Source organism: Mustelus asterias, chromosome 4 (assembly GCF_964213995.1).
Source record: "Mustelus asterias chromosome 4, sMusAst1.hap1.1, whole genome shotgun sequence".
NCBI lineage: Eukaryota > Metazoa > Chordata > Chondrichthyes > Carcharhiniformes > Triakidae > Mustelus > Mustelus asterias.
The window spans coordinates 90,225,607-90,246,584 of NC_135804.1; the positions used below are offsets into that span (position 1 = coordinate 90,225,607).

Sequence of the window (20,978 nt, forward strand, 5' to 3'; positions counted from 1 at the left end):
TCATGACCCACCCATCGGGACTTGCACTTTCATGCCCCACTTTTCACGCAGGTGGGCACTGCTTGGATGCCAGGGGGCAGTGCTAGGTGGGCACTGCCCAGCAATGTCCCTGACCACCCAATGCTCAGTCTCCCTGCGCCCGATGGTCAGAGATACCCGGGGAACAGGGAGAATCTGGCTTGAAATCGACTTGAGCATATTTTAAATGATTATTGAATATGCTAATTTGGTTCCCACCTTCACTGGGCAGGAACCAGATTATGTCTGGGCATAGGGACTAGAAGAATGCCGAAGGGGGTTTTATCTGGTGCTAAATGCACTTGTTCCTTTCCCTGTCATTATCTGACCCCGCATGATCCCATTGCAATAGACGCTGGGCACAATGTGGCCAGAAAATCACCTCCCATGAATCCAACATTACACAAATGCAGAGCATGAAGACCACTGCTGTGAACTTCAGCAGTTAGGTTTATTCACTTTGAGGTATGTTTGGAATGACTCCAGATTCCTTCTGAAATATACACTGTTCCATTTGTGTCCAGATAGACAATTAAATCACACAGTATAAATGTGTTTAGTGAACTATTAATGGAGGGGTAGGGGTGCGCAGAACCACCAGAAAGCTTCTCCTCAAACCACCTCCTGTTCTGCAGGTGAAAGGATATTAGCGTGGAACTCACAGGAGGTGCTACTCCAACAATGGCCTTAAGGGAGAGAATAAGTTTCCTGGTCATGACGGAGCAGCAGGGCTTTAGGAGGCTTAGGGTTTCGCACCAGGTGGTCACTGACTTTGCAGCCTCCTGGAAGAATGTCTCCTGCCAAGTGGACCAGCTGGTCACTCATTGTCAGTGACCATCAAAGTTACTACGGTCTTCAATTTCACAGTTTCTGGCTCCTTCCAGTGATCTCTGTAGCAATCTGCTTCTCACAAGTGCACCTCACTGGTGGCTGGTGCTAAGTTTGTCAAGACTGGGAATTCTGAGCACTTCTCAACTGATGAAGCCAGTGTCAGTGAGTGGACACTTGACCTGGTTACTCTGGTTGGCTTCCAACAGGTCCAGTAAGTCATCAATTGCACACGTGATAATCAAGGCATCCACGGATCGCCTTAGTGTCTTTATCAAATCCAAAAGCTCTCACTGCAACACTGTTTAGCTCGTCGCAACTACTAAAGGACCATCATACATGTCTGCACAGAGGGCGGCCCTGATGCTTTCATCCTGCGGGAGTCAGGCCTCCCTGAGATATTAATGCCTCAAAACAGAGTTCGCGAATAGCTCCTTGAAGACACAAGTCAGCTAACCCAGCCTGGTGTGGCCAAGCAACTGACTTAGCTGTGGCCAAATTGGACAGGTGATGGATGAGACCAGCCCAAGGTTATTTTGTTGGAAATAATCACTGCCTGGCACATGAGTGGCTCATATGTTACTTGCAACTTAACTACCCAAACCTGACTTGCAAATGGGACTGAAATTGTGCAATTATCAGAGAACATGCCCACTTCTGACCTTATGAAGGTCACCGATGAAGCAACCAAAAATGGTTGTGCTTAGGACACTACCCTGAGGAACTCTTGCAGTGATGTCTTGGAACTGAGTTGATTGGCCGCCAACAAACACCAACACTTTCCTTTGTGCTAAGTTTGACTCCAGCCAGTGGAAACGTTTCCCCTCTGATCCTCATTGACTTCAATTTTACTTGGGCTCCACGGTGCCATAATTGGTCAAACTCTGCCTTGATGTTAATGACAGTCACTCTCACTTCATCTCTGGAATTCAGCTCTTCCGTCCATGTCTGGAACACAATGAAGTCTGAACCCAAACTGAGCATTAGTAACTCAGTGCTGTTTGATAGCACATTCAGCCTTCCATCATTTGACTGATAACAGGGTGGCAATTAGCTGGACTGGATTTGTTAAGCTTCTTATGTAGATGAGCAATTTTCCAGGTAGATGTCAATATTTAGCTGTACTGGAATATCTATTGAGTCCCAACAGATGTAAAAGCAATGTGCAGCAGTAGTAAAGTACTCATACATTCTGATGTGCACAATTTGTAATGGCAATGCCATCAGCAAAAATCAAACTGAATTAATTGAATTCAGTTTCTTTTTTTAATTGCATCATTATACATACACACTTGTGGAATCTGTGGAGCGTTCAATTTCAAACACAACTCACAGTGAGCAAGAGCTTGCCCTAGTGATTAAATGTGCACTTCTTACAACATTTGTATGCATTCTGTAAATATTATATTAGTCACATTACTAATATGCAACACAGTTTTTTATATGAATCTTTAAATATTTCTGTGGCACATATAGTTCATGTTATTGTTTAATAGACTTATAAAAGTCAACCAGCTGAGATATTACAGCTTTGAACCTTTGGTATGGCATAAATAAACATTACAATTTAAAAATGTATCATTAAAGTAGTGTCATTGCTTTTGAATTGGGTTGTACGGGTGATTTCCTTGCTGCAGATATGTTGAGGGTAATTTTAATCCTCAAGGATAGGTGGGTACAGGGTGAATGTAAGATAAAACTTCTCAAATTTCAAACCTGACCCCACCCATCCACTTAAAGGAGGCAGATCTGTGGCAGCAACCAATTTATTCTCAGAAGGCAAGTTAAGTTGTAAACTCCTCTATTTTGACAGGATATTAAAGAAAACCCAGGAGACCAGATCTCCCGGATCTTGGGAATCCCTTGAGGTAGCTGGAATGGATAAGTGCCAGATCTATGACATAAGTTATTTTAGAGCACCCCTTGTGGGCCAAGAGATTGAGGGAATGCTTTCTCCGGGCCTGGAAAATAAACCTCTTTACACATCCCAGGGTCAACTGACAGCCCTCTCAAACCATCTGTGATCTCCCATTTACCTCACTCTCCTGCACTCCTCAACTCCCCTGGTCTCTGACTTCTCTCCATCCCACTCCCATGATCTCCGACTATATTATCACCCCATTGTGACTTCCTACTTACCTGGCACCTGTTCCCTGGGTGCTTTTCCCTGTCAATCTGGCACAAGGGAAAGCCCTTCCCACATCTGGTTGGATAGGAAATCCATTGAAAGATTTAAAGCACAGTTAGTTTCAGCAGGATGCCTGGGGAACCTGTCCAGTAATCCTCTCCTCTCCCCACCCATTGGTTCCCTTCACAGCCCAGAGTAAATGTCAGGAGTGCCAACGCTTCTGGTACTTGTTTGTGGTTTGCACATCGCTGCAGTCATACAGAACATAGAATGATCTGCGCAAGGTGGAGCCCTCACCTGCACCGATTCCGAGGTGGGCAAGGTTCCCAGAACAGATTTTGTGATGAAAGTGCACAGTTCTGGAGTTTCAGCCCTGCTATAAAACATAAAAGTTTTCCCACAAACTGCAAGGCATGATTTCAAATTATACATTTGAGCACATCATTTTCAGAATATGAAATGGCTTTGGGCTGGAGGTGGAGGAGGGTTGGGACAACTCTAACTTGGCAACTGCAAATCAAAAACATTCAAAAATTCAACTTACCTGTGTCTCATGTCTCGGTTTCTGAAGAAGTTGAGAATCGCAAAGGCAATAGATCAGGAATAAAAAGAACACAATTTAACTACTCGCTATATCCATTTAAAGAAAATAAAATTCAATAAAAATATGCACAAAAACTGGATGAAATCATGTTGCTGTATTTGAGTATGAAATCCTTCACTATTATAGTGAATATTCTGAATAATTAATGATAAACCAGTTAAAATGTCTGTTAAAATAGAGACCTGAGCTCCATTAAATATTCAGACACTGATACACACAGTTCAATTTTACCCCATAAATTGTTATGTGGAAGAACTTCAGCAAGGAAAAGAGCATCATCTGAGAATGGCAATTGTCCGCAGCCTTTCCTGCAAAATCTAGGGTTTTAAAAATAATCTTGGGGTGTGTGTATTGCTGGCAAGGCCTTATTGAATCCCCAGTCCTAGTTGTCCTTCATAGGTAGCAGCAATGGAATGTTTATTTTAGGCCAATTAAAAATGTGGTTTTCCGGCCGCGTTTGCCCCCAACGCCAGAAATTCCCACCCGAGGTCAACGGACCTTTGCATGGTCCGCCGGATTTTCTGTCCCGCCTGCTTTGAATCCTTGTGGTGGACGGGATGGGAAAATTCTGCCCTAAGAGTCAAACATGATGCAGCAAGAGTGGAGTCACATGAAGGCCCAGGCCTTGCAGGTTCTTCCCCGCATCCATCACCTACCCTCCCCGCCGCCCCCGCCCTCCACCCTCCGCAATTCATGGTACTGGATCTGAATCTGCCAACCAGGAAAAGGGCTTGCTGGAACCTGGCTTCCTGCGGATTGCCTGATTTTTCCCTTTATGGTGAAACTGTCCGTTCGGCTCAGTCTGCACATCACTTCCCCAATGGTTTGGCTTGCTCAAAAACTAACTCTGACTGTGTGAATATGTCGGAGGGCATAACTGTGACACCCGGCAGCGTTAACAGCCAAAAGGCACTCATTACGTCAGATCAGCTATGAAAACTGGCAAGCCAGAAGAACACCAGTGTACTCCCGCTGCTTCTACAGTCATAGCTTATCATCAGACACAGACTTCAGAAGAGAATCATAGAAATCATAGAAATCATAGAAACCCTACAGTGCAGAAGGAGGCCATTCGGCCCATCGAGTCTGCACCGACCACAATCCCACCCAGGCCCTACCCCCACATATTTTACCCACTAATCCCTCTAACCTACGCATCCCAGGACTCTAAGGGGCAATTTTTTTAACCTGGCCAATCAACCTAACCCGCACATCTTTGGACTGTGGGAGGAAACCGGAGCACCCGGAGGAAACCCACGCAGACACGAGGAGAATGTGCAAACTCCACACAGACAGTGACAGACAGAAAAAACACACAATGCAAACAGGTTGCATAGAAATTTGCTGCACTGGAAATAACACCAGCACTCAAATATGCATGGCTAAAAAAAGCCTCAGGAAATCTATTGGGAGATTCAAAGTATGTAGAATTTGCACTTAGTTATACATTCACTATCCTAATAACCCTTTAAAATTTCAGGCTTGCAATAGTTGAACTTTAGGCTAAAAACGTTAATATATAAATCAGATCAAGCACATCATACCTCAATTCTAAAATATTTATGGCATTTCCAGATGGAAAGATCCGGCGTACAAAATTAAAATCCCCAATGTAGACACTGCCATCTGGGCCGCATGCCACGGCAACTGGTGCATAGAGTTTATTGTCATGTGCCAGGCTGTTGCAGTTTGGACAAGCAACGCTCCGTTGACGACCATTTCCCATGATGCTTGTAATGACAAGTGGCTGCTGGGATATGAACTGGTTTTCTCCATTTCCTTTGTGCAGTATTCCTGAATACAAAGTGAAAGGAGGAAATAGTAAAGAGAGACAACACATGGGTTGGACAGTTTGTGATTAGAGCATGACCTTGTTCCTTCAGGTAAGTGATGACCACAGATTTGAATCAAGGGTAAATGAGGAAAGTGATGAACTCATAAACCTCCCCTCTCACCTTGTAGACAATAATGGATATCATGATGAGCCTGTTGCAATGTGATATTGGGCGTGACCTTATCTGACCCTCACATCACCCTCCCGCTGCAGCAAGGTTGGAGTATTTGGTGGCTAGCCAAACCTCCGTTCACTGCAGTGAAAATCCCAAGGGCGTGAATGGTGATAAGATTTTGCCCATTGTGTTAAAATGCAATGGTAAACTGAAAGCAATTGGAATCAAATTAACTTAAAGCTCATTCAGATTTTAATATATCCTATTTAATTCTTTTTCTTATTCCTATTCACTAATTTTCTTTCTTTCCCTCTTTAGAAGACAAACATTTTTTGTAAGGTGAACTTTCAAGATCACTAGCAATTCTGTAACTTATTTCATAAAAGTGAAGGAATGGAGCTAGTGCAGGCACAACGGGCAAACTGGATTTCTTCTGTGCTGAAGTTTCTGTGATTCTGAGTGTGCAAAATTGAACACAGCATCATTCCATTGTTTGGGAACAAGAGATGCTATTTGAGGAACAAAATGGCATCTGCTCTGCGAGCTCACACCTCTGCCATGAATCGTACCTCACTCCCTATTGGAGAAGGCCTTGGGTGCAGGAAGTACACAGAGGGTGATGTTAATCAGCATGCTGATTCTGATGCCAGTGCTGCCATTTTGGAACTCAATGTTTTGGCTAGTGCCCTCTCTTAATCTCAGAGCTGAACACACTAAATGCAACATAAAAGACCCTCACCAACACTATTTAAAGTTATCATCAGCTGTTTACAGATTGGTTGCTGGTTATTTTTTCAAGCTGTTGCTGTGATTCTACAAGTTCTACATGCCTGTATAGTTGTTTCAAGTTGCAAAAGTTTAGAGACAACAGTGTGTTTAGGTGCTGAAGAGCTTTTTGCATGCCTTAAGACTTCTGAATCAGTTGCCACCAGTTATGATGCACTTGAAAGTTTTCCCTTGGAATAGAGTATGACCTGGAGAATGAGTAGAGGTCATACAGAGCAGATAAAGCTGCTGGAAGTGGGAGGAGAAGGACTCTCAATAGGCATTCATCACTGCCAAGGATATTTAGGGAACAATGCTGAACATCAGTGAGGTATCATGCACAAGATGTCTGCACTCTCATAAGGATGACCTCTCTACTAGCTGTTGTAGCTGAAACTACAACTTCAGCAGGGCAAAGACCACATTGCCCATGGCGGTAAACCCGTGTGACTGGCTCCTTGCAGGTGAGAGCTGGAAATATTAATAATACTTCACAGTTGCATAATGAGGTCACTGAGGGAGGTCAAGGTTCGCTAACTACATTTCATTTTCTCTTGCCTGAGGCAAGCAGGCAGACTGAGCATGAGCGTTTGTGACGATTTCAGGCTTCCCTAGGTAGCTGTTGACTGCACACATACATCACTTAGTGGGTATCGTATGCAGATAGTCATGTGCTGGACTAAATATGTCATGATATCAAGTACATTATGCAGGCAAATGCCCAGTCTCCTAGCAGCAGTTGCAATGCCTTCATTCTGTGGCATCCTACTGTGTCAACTGCATTTCGGACACCACTGCAAACCAAAGGATGGCTGCTGAGTGACAAGGACTATGTGCTGATGACATATTTCATCATGCTGGTTTTGTAACCTAATGATGGCATGCAGACAATGAAAGCCATGCCGCCTCAAGAAGGGGTGGCAAGCACTGCAGCCTCACAGGGCCAGGGACCTGAGTTTGATTCCCGGCTTGGGTCACTGTCTGTGCGGAGACTGCACGTTCTCCCCATGTCTGTGTGGCTTTCCTCTGGGTGCTCTGGTTTCCTCCCACAGTCCGAAAAATGTGCTAGTTAGGTGCAATGGTCAGACTAAACTCTCCCTCAACGTACTCGAACAGGCGCCGGAGTGTGGTGACTCGGGGGTGTTCACAGTAACTTCATTGCAGTGTTAATATAAGCCTACTTCTGATAAATAAATAAACCTAAAAACTTAAACTTAAAAAACTTAAAACTTTTGATGGAACAGAGATATAGGCATGTCGAAACAATGATTCTGCCACCTGTGCTGCTCTGGAGCAACCTCACAGAACTTGGCTGAGTGAGTCCCAAAACCCATGGTGGTGAACTGCATACTGCATACCAAAATCATCATGAAAGGTCAACCCTTGTCACTAGCAGCTGAAGGGCGGCAGCCTGGTGAGCAGCAGAAGAGGAAAGAGGAACTGAGTCAATCTTTTTGCTGTCCAGATTGTCCATGAAGAATTAATGCCAGTGCCCACTCCAATTCTCCATTTACCAAAGTTATAAAGTTCATTAATTATTGTCACAAGTAGGCTTACATTAACACTGTAATGAAGACACTGTGAAAATCCCCAGATCGCCACAATCGCCTGTTCGGGTACACCGAGGGAGAATTTAGCACGGCCAATGCACCTAACCACCACGTATTTCTGACTGTGGAAGGAAACCAGAGCACCCGGAGGAAACCCACGCAGACATGGGGAGAACGTGCATACTCCGCACAGACAGTGACCCAAGCCGGGAATCGAACCCAGGTCCCTGGAGCTATGAGGCAATAGTGCTAACCACTATGCCGTTCAGAGCAATCTTATTCTTCTTATCGTTCTTTTTTCACTGGCTAATATATCATCCTCTTGGCCAAATTGCAAAAACATAATCAACCACAAAATAAACCTATAAAATTACACCAGCAAAATGTTGAAATCACAAAGGATCAATTGCATAAAAATTGTCTAAAAATTTTAGGAACAGAAATGGCCATTGGAACCAACAAACTAATCCCTTGTTACAGACTGAAACCAGAGAATTGCTTTCTCATTATACCCCTCCAAGTCTTGATCAATAAACACATCTAAATGTGTCAATTAGACTTATTCCTACACTGTGTTCCCAATAGTTTATTCCATAAGTCTTACTCAAATACAGACCTTTTATTTGCCTTCCTGTCTTACTTCCAAATTTCTGTTTTTTAACTTATGTTCTATTGTTTTTGAACTCTTTACTACACTAAAAACATTGCCAATACAAATTTTGTCAGATAGATTCCTCTTTCATTTGTCAGCATGGTTTAATATTTTTCTGTAGCATGTGGCGTGAAGGTCATAAAGAACACTTCCAATTGGAATAATGGGCTCGATTCTCTGATCTTTTCAGACAGCTAGTGGGAATCCTGATGCCCTGGAGAATGCTGAGTCAGCCAAAGATCATGATTCCCGACAGGTGTGAGGGCTCTCGGGATTCACCCAACCTGCCCCGCTGACCCCAATTGTGTTCCCGCCCGGACACCCGCCCAGAATCGGAACAGCAGGGCTGGCCGGTGGGTTGCTCGAAATGAGTTTATTGGCATTTTTCAGGTAGGCGAATCCCACCTGACAGATGCTGCCAACACCAACGGGGAACACTCTCGTTTTCCCAGTGGTGTGGGCACTTAGCCACAAAAGAGGAGAATTCGGCCCAATATGCTACAGTGTAAAGATATTTAAAATATTTAAGGCAAGTTGTACTGGAGAATTTTCACATAACTACAGAAGCTGAATCTAAGTCGTGGGCTTACATGATTTGCGAAACTCAAATTTTTTGAATTTATTAAAAATGAGTACAAAGATGCTAAATGGCCACTAATTGACCTTCAATCTGAAAAGGATGAGATTTCTTGTAATTAAATTGAAGAATATAGGTTGTTAATTTCAATGCCAGAAATGAGTTATGTTTGGATTAGTTACAACACAAAACAGGAAAACATTCCTTTCTCTATTTGTAGCAGAATTTACCTATCATCAATGAGTTTTATGCAATTTATAACACTGATAGCAAGATTTTTCTTCTAATTTTCATTACTGCACCCATCATTCCAAATGAGACGTGCTAAATATTATGCATAACATTTTAAGATTAATGTCAGTTATAACATATAGTTGGCAAAAAGCATCAGAAAAGATTCAGTCTCATTTATTCTTCAGTGCTGGATTGATCTGAAAAATCTGACATTTGTTTAATTAGAAAATGTCAGGGAAAATTGTTCTTCTGTTCTGTTTCTTCATCCTGATGCTTTATTTTATTATAATGGAAATTTTAAAATAGATTACAAAACTGAAAATGCTGGAGGGAATGAACTGAAGAAAGGCTAATTAGTTTTACTGGTAAACTCTGCAAGTTGTCAGCTGCAGGCTTTCACTACTGCATGACCCCTGAGTAAATTAATCACATTCTCACAGGTATGCACAAGTCCCTCTCTGTTGGAGGGAAAGTGATACTTAACAACTTAGAAAACTATACTGTGAAACCAGATTTGTTTCAATTTTCAACCAAAACATTATTAAGTAGTGTGCTAGTGTAGTGTAAGATAATCACTTGCAATGTGCTTGAATCTGAACATTGAATCCAATTCTATATTAACCGTATAGTTTTTCCCCGAAATTTGACATATCTGCAAAGTTCAAACAGGTACATGAGTGCATCATTTAATATCAGCAGCCCATATTGGGAGATGGAAAGAGTAATCCTAGCCAAGTATTGGGAGAGACTGAGGCCAGGGCCAGTCAACACCATGGAACAATCAAATTGGTCCCAGTCGAGGCAGGGTGGGAATGGATTTAGCCAACCACCAGCAGGACAGAATATTTGGGATTAGCAGCATTGTATAAAGTGGGCCAGGACTAAAATTTGCAGTGCACAGCAGGTTGGAAGTCATTAGCTTAGCATGCGTGTAACCAGACAACAGTGAGTTGAAGCTGAGCTTCAATGGAAAGCTACCCCCCCCCCCCCCCCACTTTGCCAGTATTGGATACATAAACAAATTTTAATTTCTATTTAATAAGATTGCTGAATGGCACCTACAGATGCCTTATGAGTGCTATTATCCATATTGCGAGCTGGCTACAGTGTTTTGACAGCTTAATGAATTTTAATAATGTGATTTAGTAACATTGCTGCAATAACTGCAGTTTGTATCAAACTGCACTGTGTAGATTGATGTTGTTCTTGAAAACAATCACTCTCAGCACAACAGGACAACACTGTTCATACATGTTGGGGTTAACATTGGTGGTGCAAATTTACAGCAACTAAATAATTCAAACTACATTTCTATTAAAGAGCATTCGAAGACTTTGGTCAATATTTTGAATTGTATTTTACTACTCTGTTCCATATTTTGTGAAAGCCATGAATGAGTTTCAATTTTATTTATTACTTGATCTACTGTCAATGTACTTGGCAAGTCAAGGCCAAGATGTAATCTTTAGGTGAAGTGGGGTTAGAGATTGGGGAATAATTCAACCAGAGTTTGCAAACTTAAGTCAATTTTAAATTCATACACTTCCTTTTCATATTCCATTTCATGTTCACTGGTCTATGCACCCTTAAGTAAGTCAGATGATCGGATTCCCGGAGTTGAATTGGTAAAATTAATCTTGTCATAATGATGCAAAAATAATGAACTGACGACCACACATCAATAGGTCATGTTATTTAATTTAAACAAAGCATTCCTCAGTATGCTGTCTTACAGGTCAAAGCAGCATCTCATCTCTTTGAAGTCTAATTTCTATTACTCAGCTTGCCTTTTGCTGCTTGATTGCTTGGGCAGCTCATGAAGCCCGTTTCACTTTTTAACCATTCTCTCCTCACGCACTGAGATCAGGAATTTTCTGATAAAATGAATGTGAAGTGTTTTGTTTCTGATTACCTGGATGTACTAATGGATTGTTTATTGATTATTTTCTGGAGGAAACAGCTTCCAATTAGTATATTAATCACTTTGCATCTAATCACTTTTATTTGCAAGAATACACATTCACTTTAAAGAAATATCTGAACTCAGAATTTCAAATCATTGTGTGGATAACTATCGGAGAATCTTAATATATGACAGGCACCTTGGGAAATACCTTTTTGAAAATCTTACACATCCACTGCATCCCCTTTTAATACACAAACCTGACTTTTAAAAATGGCCACGCATCCCCCCAAATCCCATCCATGCCAAAAACATACCACTGCCACTCCCCACCCACCCCTTAACCCTTTATACCTACCATGTCTAGCAGTGCCTATCTACCCAGCCCCTATGGCCCCTCATAATCTACATGCCAACCTATGTCCCTCCACCAACTTCTCATGGTCCCTTATACCCTCCATGCTAACCTAAGCTCCTCTACCCACTCCTAATGGCCCCTTATAACCCCTGTGCCAACTTAGTCTCAGCTCATGCCAACCCATGCCACTCACCCACCACCCTATGCCCCTGCACCTCCTATCCCAACTAACCCAGCAGCCATTATGGACAGACCTTAGGTTCTATCCAGAGCTGAGATAGAAAAAGGTTCTATAAAATAGAGTTCTAAGTGTCTATTGCAGACTTCACTATTTGAAAATACACTCTCATTCATAAAAACCCGTTTATTACATTTACATACCTTCAAATAAATAAAGCCTTATGAGAACAAACATTTAGTTCAAATGCACAATCCCTTATAACAACAAGCATCAGAATTTATCATCCCATATCAAGGAGTTTATAACTACTTATAGCTGTCAATCAAACTGTGATGTGGCAGGCACCCCACTATAAAAATGAATGGCAGTGAAATCAGCCATGCAGTAGTAAACCAGTCATGGAAACAATTAGATGGAAAACATTAGGTTTATATTGAAGACAGAGTGAAATTGCAAGCAATTTTTTAAACATTCAGACTTTTTTTAATTTAAAGGGCACGACATTTAAAAGTCTTGCCAGTTCCCTTTGATATATCTCTTTGACAGGTGCTACTGACAGTTTTGACAGGTCCATTTGACTGGTGTTTCTAATAGTTTTTATGGTTAATTCTGTAGGCTTTGTTGATTGTTCCAATGAAATTGACAGTAATGAGTTTCTGCACTTCTTATGCACAGTTATGTCCAACTTTAACAATTCCAAAGGGTAACTGACCTACTTCAAAGATCAGACCAGATCCAAATGGATATCTTACCTCTCCAAAGACCATAAGATCATAAGACAAAGGAGCAGAATTAGGCCACTCGGCCCATCGAGTCTGCTCCGCCATTCAATCATGGCTGATATTTTTCTCATCCCCATTCTCTGCCTTTTCCCCATAACCCCTTACTAATCAAGAATCTATCAATCTCTGTCTTGAAGACACTCAATGACCTGATCTCCACAGCCTCTTGCGGCAAAGAGTTCCACAGATTCACCACTCTCTGGCTGAAGAAGTTCCTCTTCATCTCTGTTTTAAAGGATCGTCCCTTTAGCCTGAGGTTGTGCCCTCTGGTTCTAGTTTTTCCTACTAGTGGAAACACCCTCCCCACGTCCACTCTATCCAGTATCCTGTAAGTTTCAATAAGATCTACCCTCATCCTTCTAAACTCCAACAAGTACAGGCCCAGAGTCCTCAACCATTCCTCATGTGACAAGCTCTTCATTCCAGGGATCATTCTTGTGAAGCTCCTCTGGACCCTTCCCAAGGCCAGCACATCCTTCCTTAGATCTGCGGCCCAAAACTGCTCACAATACTTCAAATGGGGTCTGACTAGAGCCTTATACAGCCTCAGAAGTACATCTCGGCTCTTGTATTCTAGATGTGGAGATGCCAGCGTTGGACTGGGGTAAATACAGTAAGAGTTTTAACAACACCAGGTTAAAGTCCAACAGGTTTATTTGGTAGCAAATGCCATTGTATTCTAGCCCTCTCGACATGAATGCTAACATTACATTTGCCTTCCTAACTGCTGACTGAACCTGCACGTTAACCTTAAGAGAATCTTGAACAAGGACTCCGAAGTCCCTTTATGTTTCTGATTTCCAAAGCATTTTCCCATTTAGAAAAATGGATCGGCTATCCAAACAAATCCACAAACTTCAGATCTGCTCTTACCAGGTCTTTGGTTTTCATACTTCTGGCTTACCAAAATCCCACTTCAGTGGGGGCAGTTGATGATTTAAATGGTCAGCTGTCTCTGTAAACCATGCAAGCATGAAACACACCCTGTCCCATTTCCGTCCCTGTGAAATTGGGAGTGAAACTTATAATTTTCGGCCATATTCACCATTTTCGCTTCAACAGAAAGCCACTCCGTCATGGTGAAAATTTGAGCCTAGAGTCTCCTTAAAGCAATAATTTAATTTAGTTTTGAAGTTTATAAAGTCTATTTATTAGTGTCACAAGTAGGCTTCACAATCACATTGCGATGAAGTTACTGTGAAAATCCCCTAGTTGCCACACTCCGACGCCTATTCATATACACTGAGGGAGAATTTAGCATGTTCAGTGCACCTAACCAGCATATCTTTTGGACTGTGGGAGGAAACCGGAGCACCCGGAGGAAACCCAGGGAGAATGTGCAGACTCTTCACAGATAATGACCCCCCAAGCCGATAATCGAATCTGGGTCCCTGGCGCTGTGAGGCAGCAGTGTTAACCATTGTGCCACTGTGTTGTCCCTTTAATTTAATTTAATTTAATGTAATTTAATCAAGGATGACTTTCATTTACAAAACTGTGTTAACTACATCTGATTAGAAGATGCCATTCTAAGGGTACGGTCTTACCGGCTGTTCACATCATGCTCCTGCTGCAGTGGGGGTCGGAGAATTTGGCACCCAGCCAAATTTCCATTTACTGCAGTGGGATGGGAAAATCCCGCCGGTAATTGCCTTAAAACTGATCTAGTCTTCTAATAAGGAAGTACCTTGGTATTAAGGCAATTGTACAGTTGGGAAGGCTAGAACCTGGATAATTTCATATTAGAAAAAGAATCTTAAAATAATGAAGGATAAACATAAGACTGAAGTAAGTAAGCCATTTAATGCGGAAAATAAATGTAAGATTAAAGGAAAAAAATACAAAATTCATAAATGTCCAGTATGGTTAGATATTGGAGAAAGCTTTTTCTCCCCAAGGATATTGGTACATGGAATAAATGTTGAAAGAATATAGTTGATTTAAGGTTGAGTAATGGCTTTGACAAGCTGGGTCAATATCTGTACTGTTAAAAAATGGGAACAAGCATTTTTAGTAATACTGCTTGAATTTCCTTTCAAGGGGAGATAAAAGAAGCAGCAACAGAGAAAGACATGTACTTATATAGTGCCTTTCACAACCTCAGGGCAGCCCAAAGCGCCTTACAGCCCATTATGCTCTTTGGGCTAGCTGCCTTCAGGGCAACCTAGATCTGAACACAGAGTCTCCAATAAACATTAGATCTCTTACTTACATAACCAAGGGCCTAATGTCCCATTTCATGTATTGCTCTCTGAAATCTTTTTTCACCTATAGCTGGAGTTACACTTCCAGCTTTTCATGAGTACATGCTTCCTGCCCAATGTATAAGAAACTTTGGCTCCTTTTTTAGAGCAATGGCATCCATTTGGCCTCAACGTGAACACCAAGCATGCCAAGGTCAGGTGCAATCTTATTAAATGCAGAGTAAAACTTCCTCCACCAAGTAACAACATGCTTTTTCAGAACCAACCCAGAAGAAAGTGCCAAAATTATTTCCTACACCAGTTATCCTCTGGTGTCTTTGAATGGGACTGGTATTTGGTATCAAATGAAGAGTTAGGTTTTATGCTTTTGATCCAAGTCTATTAGGAACTTGGTTTGAAGTTGCTCAAACCCACTGCTCATAGGGAAGGAGGATCACCATTTTGTTGTTACGATTGCTTTGGAGCCAGACCTTAGGGAGGGAGATCAGCATTTACAATTGCTTTTAATGATATTGAAAAGTTGACAAAAGACATTCCGATTAACTAATGTCTGATTTGAATCTAGCACCTGTATTAGACTGGAGACACTCACCACTTTGTATGTTCAGAATGTGATGTTTATCCAAAGACCAGCCACCTAAATTGGAAGCATCCTTTTCAAACCCCTGGAGAATTGCTGTCCTTTTCTCCCACAGTATCAAATCAGGACAAGGTTCATATTCATATCCCACTGAAACTGAGAAACGATTAAAAAGGAACATTTTATATCTCTTCATGCTGCAGGGTTATTGATTCAAACACTGGCATTTTCAGACTCACTCATGGTTGGATTATGTCTATATTTCTAGAGGTGAGAATCGTTCATTCAAACTCTTGCACCTATGCAATTTCATTTAATTTCACTTTTTATTAAAACTATATCAAATAAATATAAGGTTTGCAAGGTTTTTGCTGTATTATTTGACGTGTTTAACGCAGTAAATGATGGCATCATATATTTTGTGGCATGATTGGTGGGTAAAAATATCTGAAGTATGCCTGCGAAAACTTGAGAGTGAGGTGAAAGGTTTTTAATAAATTCATCAAATCCTGGGAGATGGACAATTGTGCTGATACGCTTATATAATATACAAATCACAGTCTTGAGCACATATAGGGCCCAACTTTACCATCATGTTGCGCCCGTTTTCGGGCGCGAAAACTTGGTAAAGTCAAGTATGAGGCACTCCACACCCACCTGCGCGGCGGATCCCCCTTTATCAAGTCCCAAAAATGGCTGCGATCGGGATCATGCCCGAAACGGGCGCGACTGCTATTTCAATGCATTTGCATGCATTTAGATTGACTTAATGGGCTGCACGCCCAACTTTACCAGCACTTCCCCCTTTACCACCACATTCGCCCATCCAAAATCGGCACGAAACAGACATACTCCATAAAAGTCATATCCGGGCGCTCCAGTTGGTGAGGAGGTAGATGCCTAACGTATAACGGGTCTCTGCTTGAGATCGGTGGGGGGAGGGGGGTGGGTGGGGGTGATGGGTCTGTTGCCCCTCTGCCTGAGATTGATGGGGAGGGAAGGGGGGTCCACTGCCACTCTGCCTGAGATCGTTGGGGGGGATAAGGGGGTCAGTAATGTTGTGGGGGTGGGGCAATGTCTGTGGGGGCCAGGGGGAGGCATTATCCGGGAGTGATGTGGCAGGGGAGCAGCATTCTATCATTTATTTTTGCGCATGCGCAGTTGGTGGCACCAGTCAGAGCTGCAGGATTTCGGGTGCGTTAAGCTCCGCCCACACGCTTCTGCAGCACGATTCGCAATCACTGATATTTTTGCAGGCAGAGTGCGTATGGAGGCGCCTCAGAACAGGTCTAAAATTCGGATCTGAAACGCTCCCAGTTTCAAGTCCGCCCAGTACTTAGGCCGGAATTTTACCGGCACGCCTGCCCCGATTCCTGGGGTGGGCGAGGCTCAGAGAACAGAATTCCCCACTGGCCTCGGGCGGTATCATATGAACCTCAGGCAAACTTGCCGGTAAAATTCCGCCCTTGGAATCAAAATGGTAAAATAGGGCCCATAGTCTCTGAAGTGGATTGATGGACTGTGTTTTACTTTAAGAAATGTTTTTTCAAATGCCATCAATTCTGCTTAGATATTGCTCCACAACCATTGATTGCTCTCTTCAGTAGCTTATCCAGTGAACCAAAGAAGTGAAGACCAGCCGGTTATTTGACAATCGAGCGAATGACAGGTGAGCCCATATCATTCTCACCCAATGCACGCACAGTTCCAGCAGGGATCATTGAATGACAGAGGCAGGAATGGGGATGTTTGAGTAATCCCCCCTGCTTTTTAAGTCAATCATAATATTCCAACTATTATCCCAATCATGATCAGCAGGAGTGCAAACATTGCGTTAGTTTTGATTGAACACCTCTGACTCAAAATAGATTCGAAAAAAGTTGGATAATGGGTTAATAATTCCGATGCCACATCTTGATTATTTTTAGTAGACATGCATTGGAGGCAAAGGATTACCTGGGTAGCAGCATTGGTTTCACAGTGACATGTAGATGAAAATATTGGAGAATAGCATGGTTAGCTAAGTCCCAAATGTGAAATTACAACTTTATTAAAGAAGGAAAGAATGACATGAAGTATCCCTGTTCATTCCACCCTCTCACAAGATTCAAAATAGTGACTGCTCGTGTTGAAGCATATTTTAAAGGCAATTCTGAAATAGAAGCTAATGATCTCGCCAAACAGCAATTGGCTGCTCTTAGAAATTGGGACATATTTGCTTTGAAACTTGCCTTTATTGTGCAAATTGGATCATAAAAATAAATTAATGGCAGGGACTAAATATTGCATGAAATAAAAACCGAAGTCCAAAATATATTCTTCACGTTATTTTAGCACACACAAAGCCCTGCTGAGCAATACGAAAAAAAAACATGGTTGCGAAGATGCTCAGCCCGATTTAAATATTCAATCCATCTATCTAATCAACAGCAACTTATCACTTTTGACTTTTGAGCAAGTGCTGAATCACATAACAAAAGCAAGGTTAACGCAGCAATTTCCAAAGACTATTTTATCAGGTAGAAAATAATTTCAAATAATAACCTTGTTTTTGGTGTTTGCACAAATCACAACAATACATTGAGAAACATTAAACTACATAACATACCTTCTACTTCAGTGAGACCAGAAACCTTCTGGCCGTAAACATCTGTTTTGTTCCATGTGAAAGTGTAAGCCAGGTCAGGTCTGGCAGGAAACCACTTCTGAAAGAGCCGCCCCTCAATAGCAATCGTGAGATGAACCTTGATTAGTCCAGTTGGAATAAAGGCATGAGTCATGATAATCCTCAGTAATGATTTATACCCAGGAGCACGGCTGCTGAGGTAACTGAGCTTCACAAAGCTGGCTGGGATAGCAATCTCCTCCTGAACGACCTGCCAAAGAATGTTCATACCTTTGAATTTGAAATAGTTTTGTATCATGAGACAGTAGGACTGCTGATATAACGATGTAAGAAGTCTCACAACACCAGGTTAAAGTCCAACAGGTTTATTTGGTAGCAAATACCATAAGCTTTCGGAGCACTGCTCCTTCGTCAGATGGAGTGGAAATAACGATATAACAATGAACAGAGCGCAAATTGTTTTTGTGGTTATTCATTTTCTGCAATATAGGGTTTGGGAATTTGGGTGTAAATACAGCCCAAACGAATGGGCTGAAAATCTCCCATCTATTGGCTGCAATTGTCCTTTGTAAATTTGGTTTCAGTAATCTCAATTCCGTTCCAAAATGGACATGGACCCAGTGCAAAGGTGCCCGTAAATTAGTGGCAATCTGGTAATTTCACTCAGCCAGGCAACAGTATGGCTGGTGTGAAATACACCACACTCGTGCCAGGAGCAAATGCTCATGCAGTTATCATTGAAACACATCGATGTGGAAGCAACGTTACTCTGGAAGACACTGCATGCCTAAAAATGTTTCACTCTCCACTACCTATGCCTTTCCATTTTAAGCATGAAATTTCAAAGAACACATGCTGCTCTATTAGATTTAGAAGTGCAGAAGCTTAGTTCCTATTTTTAGTTTCGGATCAGGTTACTCACATGAATGAAAACTCCACCTTCACCTTTACCCTGCCATCTGCGCAAAGCAGCTTAGTGGGCAGCCTCTCAATAAAACAATTCCAACAATTACATTTTGGATTTTTTTTCTGTAAAGCTGAGGATGTGTGGCTATCTGAATTAAGTCCAGGGTTTTGCCAAACTCTAGATGGTGCACACAAATGAGTTCATGCTAAGTACATCAGCTTATTTTCCTGCTTTACGAAGGATAATGTGATTTATCAGGCGTTGTGGGCACAATTCCATTTAGTTTGCAAGAGAATTGAAAATATTTATGGGGTGGATATCATAAATGTGTGCTTGTAATGCAGGGCTTAAAATGATGGGAGTGCCTATTGGCACTGTGGAGCTTGACTTGTTCTACATAATTTTCTGTCCATTAACTTTGATGGATGTAAACCACTGACAAAAGTACCAGCACTAAATAATGAGATGTTTGTCACTGTTAGTGCAGGTATGACCACCCTGCAAATGACAACATTTGTCTGCAGGGTTACCTATTGCCGAGTGGGGTAAGTCCCAAACCCAGTGATAGACTTTCCTTTACAGACTCTACTAATAAGTCAAGCTGTGCCATCAGTCATAATGCTGGTGATTAATGGGAGCACTCATAAATTGATCTGTACATGTTCAAAAGATGACATTTCGACCATGAAATTCCATTTGTTCTGTATAGATAATTGTTATTAGCATCATCATCAGTAGAAATCACAGTTGTCTTTCCCTTTCATGGTAAAATGCTAAGAATACTGAGTTTAGAATCATAGAATTCCTACAGTGCAGAAGGAGGCCATTTGGCCCACTGATCCTGCACTGTCAACAATCCCACCCAAGTCCTATCCCTGTAAGACTACATATTTATCCTGAAAGTCCCCCTGACACTAAGGGGTACTTTAGCATGGCCACTCAGCCTAACGCGCACATCTTTGGACTGTGGGAGGAAACTGGAGCACCCAGAGGAAACCCACACAGACATGGGGGCAAACTCCACAGACAGTCACTCAAGGCCAGAATTGTATCCGGGTCCTTGGCACTGTGAGGCAGCAGTGCTAACCGCTGTGCCACCATGCCAGCTGAGGTCCCTTCTGTTCATTGTTTTATAATCTCATGCAAATAATAGTTTATTATATTTCATGGTGAGTGGATTTTGCTATTGTTAACTACCCAAAACTACACAAAACTCATAATCTGTGAGACCTTATGTTCTAAAACATACAATAAATGTACTTCTATGCTTATTTCTCACAGGAATTAAGATCAGGAATAACAACATTGTTACTGTAAAGGCCACTGAAAATACAACTGTTCTATGATCTAGAAGTAAATATTATTGAGGAACAAGAAAAAAATGCACTGAAGACAACCCTTACTGGTCCTAAGCTGCTTCCTGATTACCTCAGCATGACTATCGTGATAAGAATCTGGATCAGAAACTCTCAAAGAGATGCTGGACAATTTTGATCAACTCCTGGTCTGTTGTAGGTACCTATATTCCATTACCTAAGATTCATATAACCCTTTTTTGAAATGACCAAAGAAAGACAAAATGGAATCAATTTAGATAAAGGACATAGAGCAAGCAAACTGAGCACTGAAGCAGAAATTCAGAAATTGACTCAAGAGCTGTGGTCCTAAATGTCTTATAATGTTGTATCCAATATGTAATCTCTCAGAACAAGATGTTCAATGGGGTCACACCAAGTAGTAAGTCAAAAATGCTTGAACGCTTGAAAGACAGTCAAAAATTAGAAATGTTGAGACTTCCAACGAATGGGGCAAGCAACAAAACTTCAGGTATAACCGGAACCTGAACAAGAAGCAAGGAACAAAAGAAAGCACAGAGCAGTGGAACACAAGTATCAGAATAGTTTACTTCTTAACACCTACCACGTTTTGATATATATGGAAACCCACCACTTCTTTCCCCCCACAGTGTCCAAAGCAAATCACTAAAACAACAAAAGGGACCTTCAAGCTATTTTAGTAATATGAGGTCTACAGATGACTGTGGAAATTTTCAGGTGGTGAAATGCATCACTGAATGAATGGTATTCCATTGAATCCCTTCCATAGAATCTTTACCATAAAATGTCCGCAGC

General features: G+C 41.8%; 1 protein-coding gene across 4 annotated transcripts in view; it reads right to left on the reverse strand.

Moving 5' to 3' along the window:
* tenm1 (teneurin transmembrane protein 1) overlaps nucleotides 1–20,978 on the reverse strand; it is a 770,685-nt gene that overhangs the window by 116,033 nt on the left and 633,674 nt on the right. For 3 of the 4 annotated variants that reach the window (XM_078211359.1, XM_078211358.1, XM_078211355.1), the window contains 4 exons: nucleotides 17,922–18,189; nucleotides 15,326–15,469; nucleotides 5,123–5,372; nucleotides 3,519–3,539 (listed from right to left, as the gene is read on the reverse strand). In XM_078211359.1, the coding sequence (XP_078067485.1) occupies nucleotides 3,519–3,539; nucleotides 5,123–5,372; nucleotides 15,326–15,469; nucleotides 17,922–18,189 (683 nt within the window). The remainder of the gene's footprint in view (nucleotides 1–3,518; nucleotides 3,540–5,122; nucleotides 5,373–15,325; nucleotides 15,470–17,921; nucleotides 18,190–20,978) is intronic. The other variant, XM_078211357.1, reaches the window with a different exon arrangement.